Source organism: Monocercomonoides exilis (assembly GCF_001643675.1).
Source record: "Monocercomonoides exilis strain PA203 chromosome Unknown scaffold65-413564, whole genome shotgun sequence".
Lineage (NCBI taxonomy): Eukaryota > Preaxostyla > Oxymonadida > Polymastigidae > Monocercomonoides > Monocercomonoides exilis.
Window position 1 is genome coordinate 21,172 of NW_027150610.1, and position 14,260 is coordinate 35,431.

The 14,260-nt window shown below is 34.5% G+C and overlaps 3 protein-coding genes across 3 annotated transcripts; all 3 read right to left on the minus strand.

The window, feature by feature from the left end:
- Nucleotides 1-80: 80 nt before the first annotated feature.
- MONOS_14068 (uncharacterized protein) lies at nt 81-424 on the minus strand (the record flags this gene model as incomplete). The annotated part of the gene is made up of 2 exons (XM_067866837.1): nt 81-278; nt 353-424. 2 exons carry the CDS (start codon nt 422-424, stop codon nt 81-83), a joined length of 270 nt encoding a protein of 89 aa, XP_067719143.1.
- A 908-nt stretch (nt 425-1,332) lies between these two features.
- Nucleotides 1,333-7,265, minus strand: MONOS_14067 (putative Multidrug Resistance Associated Protein (MRP); the record flags this gene model as incomplete). The annotated part of the gene is made up of 5 exons (XM_067866836.1): nt 1,333-1,663; nt 1,826-4,801; nt 4,993-5,778; nt 6,530-6,616; nt 6,807-7,265. The coding sequence occupies 5 exons, from the start codon at nt 7,263-7,265 to the stop codon at nt 1,544-1,546; spliced, it is 4,428 nt and encodes a 1,475-aa protein (XP_067719144.1). The 3' UTR covers nt 1,333-1,543.
- Nucleotides 7,266-10,410: 3,145 nt separating this feature from the next.
- MONOS_18699 (uncharacterized protein) lies at nt 10,411-12,628 on the minus strand. Its single transcript, XM_067871741.1, has 4 exons — nt 12,556-12,628; nt 12,389-12,416; nt 11,830-12,323; nt 10,411-11,764 (listed from the first exon to the last, which is right to left on the minus strand). Exons 1-4 carry the CDS (start codon nt 12,568-12,570, stop codon nt 11,003-11,005), a joined length of 1,299 nt encoding a protein of 432 aa, XP_067719145.1. The 5' UTR covers nt 12,571-12,628; the 3' UTR covers nt 10,411-11,002.
- Between the last annotated feature and the right edge of the window lie 1,632 nt (nt 12,629-14,260).

Consider the following 14,260-nt stretch of genomic DNA (forward strand, 5'->3'; position numbering starts at 1 on the left):
TTCAAAACGAGCTCTTCTTTCGTTTCTTTTCCTTTTTCTTTCTCCTCGTCTTTCCTCTTCCAATCCACACTCTTTAACAGTTATTCCAGTTCTCTTCTTGCTTCTCTCACGAAATGGAGTTCTTTCTCAATCACATCTTCCAACATTTTCTCTTTGGAAAATCTTTTTATTAAAAACTCCCAAGCAGATTGATAACCAATACGCGTCAGGTTGTGATGCTCCTGATGATGCTGGATAATCGATTTTATCTCAATCAAATATTGTTCTTTATTAACTTTCTGTTCAAAAGCAAAAAAGAAACAATAAATGAAGCAAAAACAATTCAATAAATTAATCAATTAACAAATCATACATTCCACTGCCAAATGTTACCCAATGCCAGCAAGGTCATTTCCACTTCTTTTTGAACCTCCTCATTTACCATTATGTTCAAGGCAACCTTCAGAAGGCAAGAAACACAAATTGAAAGTAATTCAGATGAGAAGCCAATGCTAAGAAAAATATAGCATTCACAAAGATTGTCAAGAAGATTTTCGTTTCTTTTCTCTTTATTCTTCTGTTCTTCCTCAATCATCTTCTCAATTCTTTTGATCAATGAAGATTTCTCGAAGCTGTAAATATGAATTCCTTTTAGCATGTTGCAAAATCCAACATTCTTCAGTGTAAAAATAGCATTTCGAATTGATATATTCTTTTCTAAAATCATTTTATCCATTTCATTGAAAAAGTCTATTGAAAAAATTGATTCAAATTCATCTTTATTCATAGCATCCACCTGTTCATTCATTTCAAGGATTTTCTGTTTCTGGTCAATTTCAGTGCAATGCTCCAGCTCTTGAAAGAATTCTTTTAAAAAAAGTCAAAAAAACGTAAACTTCATTACTTTTGTCTCAGAAATGAAAATTTGCAAACTTAAAAGCTTCTCCAAAAGCAAAAACTCCATTTTCCAGTAATTTGTTGATGCATCTGTGTTCGTTTTTATTCTGCAAATTTGATGTGTTTTTGAAGTTTGTGATAGTTAATAAATCGAATAAAATTGCAAAATGGAAACATATTTTTGAACATTTCAAAGGAAGCGTTCTTTAAAAATAAAAAGTTAAACCATAAATTGCAAATAAACTTCTGAACTGGGTGGAATAAGCCAGGAAGGATTATTTTGTTGATTTTGAATCAAATAAATAGTTATTCAATATGGGAAGTTGATCAAAGATTATTTGTTCTAAAAAAATCTTTGAACATAAAAACATATTTTTTATTTGTTGTTGGTTTTAATTCAAAGTTTATTCCATTGCTTAGACCTTTGTGAAAGACCTACATTTAAAAGCTCACTCGACAAGCGGCATACAAGCAGTTATCATGTTTTTGATCATTATTGTAAAATCAAAAAAGAAAAAAGAAAGAAATGCAGTAAATAAATAATCATAAACAACTCCATTACAAATTAATAGCGTTGAATTACAAAAATGATAGCTAAAAAAATTAAAAATTCACAGAATTGTATTTGAAATTGAAATTATCTTATGAAGGCATATGACAGTGCTTATCAAATATTATTTAAGATATTCTGAGACTTTAATGCAATTGCTCTTAATTGTTCAACATAAGCATCACCTGCTGCTTTTGCCAAAGACAAGAATTTGGAGTTTTCTCTGAACAACAGCTCCTGAATCAACAGACATATAAATAAATGAAAAATTGTTTTTGTAAGAAAATTAAAAAGAAAAATATGAGAAGAAATAACAAGTATAAAATGCTCACAAAAATTGTGAAAAAAATCCATCAAAGATTTCTATTTCTCATTCAAAATTCAACCAATTGTGCAAACCTTTGGTGCTCCACTCTCAACGAGCTTACCACTATCCATCACAAACACCAAGTCAGAGTCAGCAACTGTGGACAGCCTGTGTGCAATGGTGATGACGGTGCATTCACTGAAGCACTGCCTTGTCACCTGCTGGATCCTTTCGTCTGTCTCAAAGTCCACACTTGCTGTCGCCTCGTCCATCAGAATGATCCGCGAGCGCCTCAAAAGTGCCCGCGCCAAGCAAAGAAGCTGCCTCTGCCCCACCGAAAAGTTCTGCCCTTCGCTCGCCACGTCTGCCCCAAGCTGCTCCTTCATCTGCTGCACCACCTCTCTCAGCCCCACCTGTCCCAGTGCTGCCAACACCTCCTCCTCGCTGTGCTCTCCAAACGGATCCAGATTGTACCGGATGCTCCCACTCAGAAGCATCGGCTCCTGCGCTGTCACTGCCACTGCACCCCGAAGCTCTTTGAGGCCCAGCTGTGAGTGGATGTCTCGTCCATCAATCAGAATGGCACAGCCTTTCTTCTGCCACTCCGCCTCCACAATCCGAAGCAGCGCCAGCAGAAGACTCGACTTTCCCGATCCTGTCCTCCCCACAATGCCCACTTTGGCACCACCAGGAATCACAAACGAGACATCGTCCAGAGCCAACGGAAGATTAGGACGATATCTCAAGTCAACATTGCTGAACTCAATTCTGCCTGCAGATGGCCAATTTGACAGCGGATGCGACAAACATGAAATAGTAGAAGAAGAAGAAGAAGAAGAAGAAGAAACATTTGAAGATTTCATTTCATTTCCATCCACAGGTTTCTCTTCTTTTGATTCGCTGCATTTAATCATCTTGCTCTTTTCATTAACATCCTCTGGAACACTTATTGTCCACTCTCCCTCTTGCTCCACATCACACAATTCTCTTATCCGCCCGATCTTCCCAACAACAAAGTACAACGACAAAAGCTGACTGTACAAGTTCCTCCCTGCCGAAACAGCAGAATGTGACATTTGCAGCGCCATTGGCAGAAAATATGTGTTTCTCCCCGCAGCTTTCAAGACAATCGCCGTCAGATAAGTCAGAAGTTCAAGCGCATCATAACACCAGCTGGTAATGTTTGCAACTAGCGCTCGCACACTTTCCCTGTAAAACTCCACATCGCACTGACTTCTGCACAGCTCCCTCTGCCTCTCCTCCACCGCCTCCTGCTCACCAAACGCCCTGATCGTTGCCGCCCCTTCCACACACTGCTTGAAGAAGCGCCCTGATTCGCTTCTGGCAGAAACCAACGATCGGTCAATGCGGCGCTTTGCGAGGGACGTGGAATGGCTTATCAGCACCATCGCACTTGTTGCTAGCACAACAGGCAGCAGAAGCGCAGGCATCGCTGAGTGAATTGCCACCAGCGCCAAGGGTAGCTTCGCGAGGGAGGAGGCAGTGGCAGTGAAGGAGTGGAGCACGCTGTAGCTGATGGGGTTCACTGCATTCAGCTTTCTGTACAACATGCTGGCGGGTGTGGTGTCGAAGAAGCGCATCGGCGCGTGGAAGAGCTTTGTGTACATGTCTGTCTTGATGGCATGGGCAGACTGCTGCTGAAAGTGGTTGCTCAGCAGACGCACAGGAATCTTGCTGAATGAAGAGAAGAGACTCGTGGCAATGTAGAGGAAGAACAAGAAGCCTGATGAAAGATTGAAGCAGCTCAGAAAGGAGAACAGAAACGTTTGCTTCTTCTGTTTCTTCTGCTTTTTGTGTTTGAAGGCGTTTTTATGAGGTGAATGTTTGGATGCTCTTGCTTTGGAATTGCCACTATTTTTGGAACTAATTTCTTGAGATGATGATGTCAATGAATCATTCAATGAAGATTCATTCAATGTTTCGTTTAAATTCCCTTCTCTTTCCTTCTCCTCCTCCCATCTCTTTTCTCCTCCAAGTTCATTGAGTGTCCTGTTCATCTGCTCCATCTGTGCATCCTTCGCAGTCCACGTGTTGAGCACAGCACTCTTCCCGTTCTGAGAAACGTTGCTCAGAACAATCGCCAGCAGCGCTAAGAACAGCAGGAAAAACGATGCATGCTTGAAATACCACAAAACAGAAGAAAGAGAGACAGAATCAGCCTCCATGTCGAAGGACTCCTTCAGACGCCCCAGTTCAGAGGGAGAAGGAGAAGGAGAGGAGGAAGAGGAAGAGGAAGAGGAAGAGGAAGAGGAAGAGGAAGAGGAAGAAGAGGATGGAGAAGGAGAAGATGGAGAAGGAGAAAGAGAAATAGGAGTTTGAATGGAAGAAGAAGAAGAAGAAGAAGAAGATAAAGGTGAAGGTGAAAATGAAATGGGTGAAATGGGTGGAGAAGGTGAAGTGTTTGAATGAGTCAAGTTGAATGGAGAAGAAGAAGATGATGATGATGATGATGATGATGGAGAAGGAATGTTATTTGCATCTTCAATCTTCTTTTCATTATTGTTTTCAAAATTATCATTTAAGATTTCTCTTTCTCTTTCTCTTCTCTTCTTCTCTTCTTCCTCTTCTCCTCCTCCTTCCTTCTCCTCCTTCACCATCACCCCCATCTCCTTCACAATCCCCTTAAACTCCTCTGCTTTGCCAACCTTTCTGATCCTCCCGTCCTCCTCCATCGCAATGGCTGTGTTAAAATAAGGCAGATATTTCGTGTGGTGTGTTGCCAACAAGACAGTCTTCCCTTTCAGCAGCTGGCTGATGCATTTGATGACCAGTGCTTGTCCCACATGAGCATCGACACTCGCCAAAATGTCATCCAACAGAAACACCTCAGCCGATGAATAGACTGCCCTCGCCAGAGCTATCCGCACACGCTGCCCGCCGGACAGGTTGTATCCTCTTTCGCCCACTTCTGCTTCGTCTCCGCCTGGAAGAATGGCCAAGTCTTGTTCCAGACAGCAGGCTTGAACGACACGAGCGTAGCGGATGGGGTCAAAGGGAGTGTGGAAGAGGATGTTGGATTTGATGGTATCGTTGAAGATGAAGGGAATCTGGGATTGAAATGATGGAGGAACAGATTTGTGATTATTTGATGAGAAAGAGGAAGGAAAAAATATATTTAAAACAAAAGAAATGATGATCATATGGTTGTCATTGACTAAGAAATAAAAAAAATAAAAAATAAAAAAATTAAAAATGAAAAAACAATTATTTTCATTTTTATTCATCTTTAATTACACACCTGAGGCACATAAGCCACCTTCCCCTTCAAAAATCCCTTCCCTTCCAAACAGATAGTCTCTCCCAGAATGGACGCTAGCAGCGCTGACTTGCCACAGCCAACAGGGCCGAAGAGGAGAGCGTGTGAATGTCTTGGGAGGGAGAGGGAGATGTTGCAAAGGATGGGAAGAGGAGAAGGCAGAGGAGGAGGAAGAGGGTTAACGTAGGAGGAGACATCGAGGCCATACAGCCAGATGAAGTTGGAGTGGAAGGTGTGGAGGAAGGAGGAGAGACGAGAGGAAGAAGAAGAAGAAGCGGAAGTTGAAGAAGAAGAAGTTGATGATGATGATGATGATGATTGTGATTTATCTTTCTCTTCTTTCTCTTCTTTTCCATTTTTTCCATTTTTTCCATTTTTCTCATCTTTCTCTTTCTTCTCCTTGCTCTTATTCTCTCGGAGTGCTGGCATTTTGAATCGTCTTTTGCTTCCTCTTGTGAATTTTTTGCTCTTTTTGTTGGTAACTTCAAAGCGACTCCACGCAAATGATGCATTTGACAGGCTAATCACAATATCAGTATCAGCATCATTGTTATCATTATTCTCTTCTTTATCTCCTTTTTCTTCTTTATCTTTTTCTTCTTCTCTTCCTTTTTTCATTCTTTCTTTCTCTTCTTTTCCTTCATCTCTTCCATTTTCTTTCTTTTCTACATTTTCTTTCATCTTTCTTTGATACACCTCACTTCCTCCATCATCGTCATCACTTTTGGAATCTTCTTTGTAAGAAAGTAAAATCGAACTTTTATCTTCCTTTTCCAAATTCATAGACAAATCATCAATATCTTCTTTCTCTTTCTCTTTCTCTTTCTCTTTCTCTTCTTCCTTTTTGTTCTTTCTTCTTTCTTCCTTTCCTTCATTTTCGTTATTTTCATCATTGCCTTCTCCATTTTTATCATCCTTTCCATTTCCTCCCTTCTCACCTTCAACACTCTTTCCAAACTTCTTGATAACTCTTCTAACTTCTTTGACCTCCTCCCTCTCTTCCTTCTCTTCTCCATCTTCTTCTCTTTCTCCGCCTTCTCTCTCTTCCTCCTCGTATTTATCAGGCGACTCATCTGCCTGCAGTAGCATCTCCATTCTCTCGATGTCTGCCTTGTCCAGCCGGATGCTGTTCAGCATCGATGGAATGCCATTCAGCGATGTTCTGAGTGACTCGACCGTTCTGATGGAAGGAAACAGCGCAGACGCCTTCAGAGGCAGATGCTGCCAAAAACGCAGGCCAACAAGCACGATGAGGGTGAGTGTCTTCACAAGCGACTGGAGGATGTCCCCGATGGTGTTGAAGAGGACCTGGAGAGAGAGAGAGAGAGAGAGAGAGAGAGAGAGAGAGAGAGAGAGAGAGAATTAGTTGTCGAATATTTATTATTATATACATTTATATGTTAAATAAATTGATTATAAATAAAAAAATAAATAAAAAATAAAAAAAGATTGAAAAGAAAAGAAAAGAAAAGAAAAACAGGAAATTTTCAATCAAAAATTCATAATTAAAAAACAATACTCCTTTGCGAATGAGTTCATCTTGTCGTCTTCCTGATTGAAGCAGCTTGTCTTTTATCATTTCTTCCCAGCCGTTTATTTTTATTAACTGAAGTTTAAAGAACAGCAATGCAACACAAAAAAAGAAAGAGAAAGAGAAAAAGTGAAAATATTAGATTATCATCCCCAAAAATAAAATAAGCAATTTTTTATATTTTTAGGATTTCTTTCTTTCTTTTCACTATTTTATCTTTTTTTCTAAAAATAACACAAATGGAATATGATTTTGGATAATCAACCTTTATTTGATCAAACACTTCAATTGTTGTTTGGTCTGTCCTGTCAGATTCGCCTCGATATCGCTCGTACTGTTTCTGCGTTTGCCTCGAAATCCACGCAGAAATCGGTGAATCAACAATAACCATCAAAACAACCCAAAATGATGATTTTCCAAAAAACGTAACAAGCGTCTTTACAGAAAAATACACGTCAAGCGGCATCACCATGAAGTTTTTAACAGATTTAAACGTACTCAAAATTCCGCATGAGCTTGGCTCCGCATATTGCATCAATCTTCCTTCACCATCTCGAATTCTTTCATCTTCGCTCAGCCTCAAAGCCTTTTGGAATAGAATCTCTTTCAATGCTCGATTAACAATGTTGCCCATTGTTGTCTTGATACAGTTCCTAATGTATCCAACTATCATTCGCCCTAACATCAAAAAAATGTGAATTGATGAAAGCTTGATTCCCTCCATCAATTTTCCTTCATCCTGAATAACCCACTCAAGAAACGAACTAATAATAAAATTATCCCGATAGCTTATAACTGTGCTCAACACATTAAAACTGAAACATTCACGGAAACCAGCAAACATTTTGAAATGACAGAAAAAATCATCTCAATGAAGTAAAGCTTCCAGATAACTCTAAATGTGAGTGTCAAAATTGAAATACTTATGTTTGAATTTTAAATTAAAGGAGCACTGAAGTGTATGCACGATTAATGAGCAAACTGTTTCTTTTTTCTCTCTTCTTTATAAAGTTCTTTAAAATGCTTAATTGCCTCTTCTTCATGCGGCTCAGAATATTTAAATGGAAAATTTTTTTCTTCAAATGGCTTAAGCATTCAATGTCAATACGAAACCCTGAAGAAAAAATTAGCTAACCTTTTCACGACCTCTTCGAATCACTGGAAGAGAAAACCAGTTAATCAATCTCGAAACAGAGCCTGCGTTTTCATATCTACAAATTAAAATAATAGAAGATCAAAGTGGATTAACATTCAAACAAATTTTCTCGCTTGTAATCCATTTAATTGTTTTTTCAATGAATATGAATTTTTTCTATTTCTCTTTGTTTTCTTATGGTTCTGCAATTTCAAATTGTTTTTCCAAATTATTATGTTTTCATTCATGGCTCTTTCATTTTAGCGAATAAAACAGTCAAAAGTATTTATGATCAATATTCATTTTGAATGGTATATTGATTTTAATTTTTATTAATTGAAAAGCATTTAGAATATATGTTTTTTTTTTTTTTTTTTTTTTTTTTTTTTTTTTTTTTTTTTTTTGTTCAGTTTAATAATAATCAAAATTTCAAATTATTTAGCAAAAAAACTGTTCAATGAGATGAATGAAATTCTCGAAGAATCTAGAAATCAGTAAAAAAAAATATTGTTTGTTATCAAATAAAAAATCTTAACTTTTTTTGCATCGTTGTTTCCCAGACGATTTCACCTATGAGCAATTGAATATTTCATTTTCATAAGCAATACTTAAAAATTGTTCAGAAAAACTGTGCTTCAAATAATAATATAAAAAAGTAAAATTTCTGAAGAAAGTAATTTTTTTTTGGCGTTCTTAAATAGATTTTCAAAATGAATTTTCATTCAGAAATATTTTTCAGGGAAAATAACTATTTCAATTACATTCACTCATGTTTATTGCTGACATATCTGGGATGATGAAAAAGCAGATTATTTGGTTTTGTTGTTAATTGGGATACATGAAAATTAACCTTGAACAAATACTTATTTGTGAAAAATGCCTTTGGAAACAAAGAAAAATAACCATTCATTGTATTCATTCCTTTTAAACAAATTCCGAGAATGTTTTTTTTAGAGTAGCATGAAAACTTTTTTGTATTTGAGATCAAAGAATAACTGGAGGATGCAAAGAATGTTGTGGAAAAAAGCATTGTTTTGATTTTTCCACAACATTCTTTTTGTGAGAAGTTTCTTTTTTTCATTCATTATATTTAATGATGTGTTGTTATTTTTAAAAATGTTACAAAAAGATAAAATTTCATACTCATTGAAATCATGATATTTTTCAACAATTCCAGATGTAGATCTGTCAAAAAAAAATATTTGAATGAAAATCATTTAAGGTTGTTAATATTTCAATGAAAAAAATATGAACAGCGTAAACATTTTTTGGATAGATTGCAAGAATTTGAGATAAAATTTGGGTTATTCTTTTTGAAAAGTCTCAAATATTTAACACCTTGGATATATGAAAATGTTCCTCATTTGATAATTTTTGAAAAAAAAATTGGTCAAACTTCAGACTTATTCAAATTGGTATTTATAAGCCAATTTAATGGAAGAATAAGTGCATATTGTAGACAACTGATGATTATTTAATAAAAATTGATGAAAAAAGAAAGAATCTTATTTCACTCAGATATAAAACATTTGTGATTTTAAAGAAAGAATAATTTATATCCTCATTCTCTTTTGTGTTTGCACGAACATATTTGAACATCTGACTTATCGAAAGAAAATATGATATGAAATATTCAACAGTTGGATAATTTTAGTAATGCAAAAAAAGAATGTGCAAGATTAACTGCTTTCAATATTTATAGATCTTTCTTGTCTGAAATAAAACAATCAAAAAATTCTCTTTCATATTTTTTCATTTGTTAATGTTATTCACATGTTGCCTTAATAAAATGTTGGGATAATAATATTATCCATTTGTTTTTTGAAGAATAATTTTTTTAAAAATACTTTTTGTTTTATGTTCAAAAAAACCAAAAATTTCATATTTTGATCTTATATCTTCTCCCGCTTTCAAAAATTCATGATTATGAATGAAACAACTTTATTCAGTTTTAACAACTATTTCAGGAAAGTTTCATGAGCGGGAACAGACATTTGATCAAAATATGAAGTTTTTGATTTTTTTGAACATAAAACAAAAGGGATTTTTTATTAAAAAAAAATTATTTTTTGCCTTATGTCATTAAAAACCATTTCATTAATTATATGGCTGATTATGTTGAAATCAAAATATTTCGAGTCAAAAATTTATGTTTTCAACCTTGTTTAAACATTTTATTAATGAACATAGAAAAGTTTCACTTTTATAAATAAGTAAATCTTTCAAACAATTTCATCAACCATAGGCTTTTGAAACGATTGAAAAACATTTTCATTCAAAAGCTCATAATCAGGCAAATTTCATTGAATTTTCAAAAATAATCAACAAATTGAAAAAAGTTATGATTTCATTATTAATCACCCATATCCAAGTTTCTTTTTCACGTTTCATCTAATTTCATTTCAATTCTATCTTTTTTACTAAAGTTTCCGAATCTATCATAAATTTTTATATTTTTCTTGTTGGAAAAATATTCTCACAAACAGATGACATTAGTGCCTTAAATTTTTGAAATATGAAAATTATTTAAAGAGTTTTTGTTTTTGAAAATTTTTCTGTGATTGTCGCTTTAAAGTTTTATTTGAATTGCATTCATGAGTGCATTTGTTGGTTGAACTATCTCTGTCAAATTACAGCAGATGACGGATACAACAAAATTCTCCAGTGTGAAAGTTTTGTTCAATATTTTCTATTGATGGTCGAAATTTTCTTTCTATCTTTTTTGTTTTTCATTTTTTTGTATCTTTTCTAAAAATTCATTAAAATATAATTTTCTGAACTGGAAGTTAACCATGATTAAGAAAAGTGAAAACAGAAAATAAAAGATATTATTGATTTGGTTGAAAATAAGAAAGAAAAAGAATTTCAATCGGTTTTCACTCCGTAAATATTCAATGAAATACGATAAGTGTTCAAAGATAAGAAAAATTTTATAAAAGGTTGGAACTTGTGTTTCCTCATCTTTTCATGCTTGTCTCGAATCGCACTGCAATTGAGAGAGGAAGGAATAATTTTTGAATAAGATGAAGATTTGTGATGGGTGAACATGAATGAGGAAGAAAGAATTGAACAAGCAGAAGTGAAAAGCAGCCGCTATGAATGACAAATATCACAAAGGAATAAATGACAAATCTTGAAAATGTATCATCACAAATTTAAGATATAATTTTGTTTCGAAATCTTTTCTCTTTATTTCTTTCTATTTCTCATTTTCTTTCGTTTGCTCATTTGTTGTTATCTGAATCTTCTGAAACTCTTTTTTCATTCCATTCTTCCTCGGCTTTTCTGTGATGATTTTCATCAACTTAAAGGAGGGAACATTTGCCTTACAGATGCACAAAATAATCAGAAATATTCAACGATATATCGATCCAAAAATTTCTGTGAAGAAAATCAAATATTTTATGAAAGCTTATTATGACATCTTCGTATCCTTCTTCTTCCATCATTTCAAGCACTTTCCTTTTCAACTCTTTTCTTTTCGCTTCTTCCATTTCATCATCCGTTTTTTCTTTCAATCTTTCTGAAATTGACAAACAGAATGTCAAACTTTGATTTGTCATTCCGTAATTCATTGTTGATTGCATAAGTTCCTCCAAAAAGAGACCTATTGACCCGCCTTTCAGCAAGTCATCAGTTTTCACAGTCCTGTTTTTAGCTGCATTTCTTAAAGGAAAAATACATTTTTCGCTTATTTCCATGAATTTGTCGTTCGCCGAGAGATATGTCTTAACAAGGCAGCTCACGAGCTTGATATATTCCTCATTCCACAATTTGCACGATAATAAGAAATAATCAATTGTATCTAGCCATCTCGTTAAAATTTGCACTTCTTTGTCTTTCTTTCCTCTCTCATCTTTCTCTCTCTTCCAATCAATGCACACTACCAATTCTTCCAACCTTCCTGTCACCTCTCTCACAAAATGGAGTTCGTTTTCAATCACATCTTCCAAATTTCTATCTTTAAAAAATCTATCAATAAAAAACTCCCAAGCAGACTGATACGCAAGTTGAGTGAGGTTGAGATATTTCTGATGATTTTTGATTATCTCTCTGATTTCATTCAGATATTGTTCTTTTTGTACAGTCTTCAAAAAAAAAAAGAGAGAGAAACAATTCGAAAGGATCAAAAAGGAAATAGAAATTTTCATACATTAAATACACCAATATTGCTCAGCGCTAGCAAAGCTATTTCCACTTCTTTCTGAGTCTCCTCGTTTTCCTCTTTCTTCAATGTAGCTTTCAGAAGACAACGCACAATGATTGCAAGTAATTCTTTTGAAAATCTGCTGTTAAGGAAAAGATAGCTTTCGCAAAGATCAGCCAGCAGCTTTTCATTTTTTCCTTTTTTCTTCTTATTTTCATCAACAATCATCTTCTCAATTCTTTTGCTCAATGAGCATCTTTGAAAGTCATTATTCCAAATTTTTTTCATCTCTTTGCAATATCCCATGTGTTTTAGCATTAAAATCACATTTTCTAATGATAATTGTTTATCTTTAATCATTTTATCCGTTTCATGGAAAAATCCTTTTGTGAAAGCAGATGTGAATTCTTCCTTATCCATTTCATCAATTATTCCATTCATTTCTTCGATTATTTGTTTCTGTTTTACATCGGTGCAATGATCCAGCTCAGAAAACAATTCTTCAGCAAAAAATAATGAAAGAATTTCATTAATCATTAATTCAAATGCAACAACGCATGCAAACTTGAAAACTTTTTTGTGTTGTCCGTTTCCTGCATTTTAGAAAACACATTGGCACAGAGAAAAAAAATCATTATTTTCATTCAAATCAAAAGCGTATTCGTTTGGATTGAAGAAATAAAAGGAAAAAATAATAACTTTAAGCTAACATGAAAATATCATTAAGTATACCGTCGTTTTTTGCATTTGAATTTTTGGCAAGAATTTCAAAGAAAAACAACACTTTTAAACAATATTTATTAGTAATGGATTCTTTGATCAAATTATTTTCTTTGAATTGGAATATTCGTCACGAAATAAGAGTTCAGTGAGTGAACATTACATGTGGAGCTAGGAATGTTATTTCCTGTGAAGGCAACAAGAAATGAGGCAATGAATCGATTTTTAAATTCCGTCTGATGAATTTTGAAAATTAAATGACAGAAGAAATACATCAATTTTATTTATATCGCAAAAAGATGTAATGTATGTATTTTGTATTGTTCTATTGATTGTGAAGATATTTCCATCTATATCCTTTTCAAAGTGCAGGAATGTGAGTTATTGTTGAAATGGCCAATCCCCGCTTTGGAGAGCAACACGATGAGAATGAAGCTGATTATTATATAGCTATTGGGAAATAAATGAAGTTACGGAAGATACATGATATTTATTTGGAACAAGAGGGAAGGCAAATTAAAACAATTATTTATTGAATGAAGATAGTAAGAAGGAATTCTGTGAAGGACAAAATCTGCACAATATTGTATAGAATTTGGAATATAATTCAGTGAAGCAGTTTGTGGTATTTTTGGAATTGGAAATCAAATGGCCATATGGAAAGCTGGACATTTATTGGGAAAAAAAGACCAAGAAATCTGAGAGAAGCAATAAGACAGGAGATTAGCAGCATCAACTTGGGTGATATGATTTTTCTGACTTTTTGGAAGTGAAAAAGTTTTCTATCCTTTTTGGAATTTTTACAAGCGAAGCGCAATTTTGTTTGTCGATGTGCTGTTGAGGGGAGGACGATGATCAGCACTTCAGTTTTTGCACATGTCCTGCGAAAATCGCAAGACATATAAAACCAGCTAAATATGTTTCTTTTCTTACGCCTTTAATGGCATTTGCTAGAGGATAGGACAGATGGCTTTCTTCTTTTGCGTTACAACAAGGTTTTGATGGCTTTTAATATCAATATTCTTCTGTTATTTCATCTTCAACAACAACATAAACAACAACTTCATTGTCTTCTTCTTCTTCTCTTCTTCTTCTCTCTCTTCTAATGGATTATAACATTAGTTCAACATTAAGATCATCATCAACTTCTTCTTTAAATAAGAATTCTTCTTCTTCTTCTTCCTCCTCCTCCTCCTCCTCCTCCTCCTCCTCCTCCTCCTCTTCTTCTTCTTCTTCTTCTTCTTCTTCTTCTTCTTCAAGTTCTTTTTCTTCTGCCTCCTCATCATTAGTGATCACATCTCCTTCGTCATAATCTTCTTCCATTTTGTCTTTTTGCCTCTTCTCCGTTTCAATCAGCATCTCATTCATCATCTTGCATTAGTTCAACAACTATTCGACAATAGCTGTTTTATATTTGTTTTTCCTCGTTAATATCTCTTGGAGTAAAGAATATCTTCCGAATCTGGCTTATAACGAAATATTGCATTGCTTTGGGAAGTGCCTTTTATTCACTCCATCTGGCAGCTGAAACATCACTTTGTTTGCAAACAAATTTGCGAAGCAATAAAACATTATATACATTCCTTCTTTGCATCGATTTTCACACAATCTTTTTCTTCAAAGAATTTATCACAACTCAATTAAAATTGAAGAATCTTCTTCTTCTTCTGTTTGCAAAATTGAAATGAGCAAATTTTAAAAAGCTATGAGATTGATA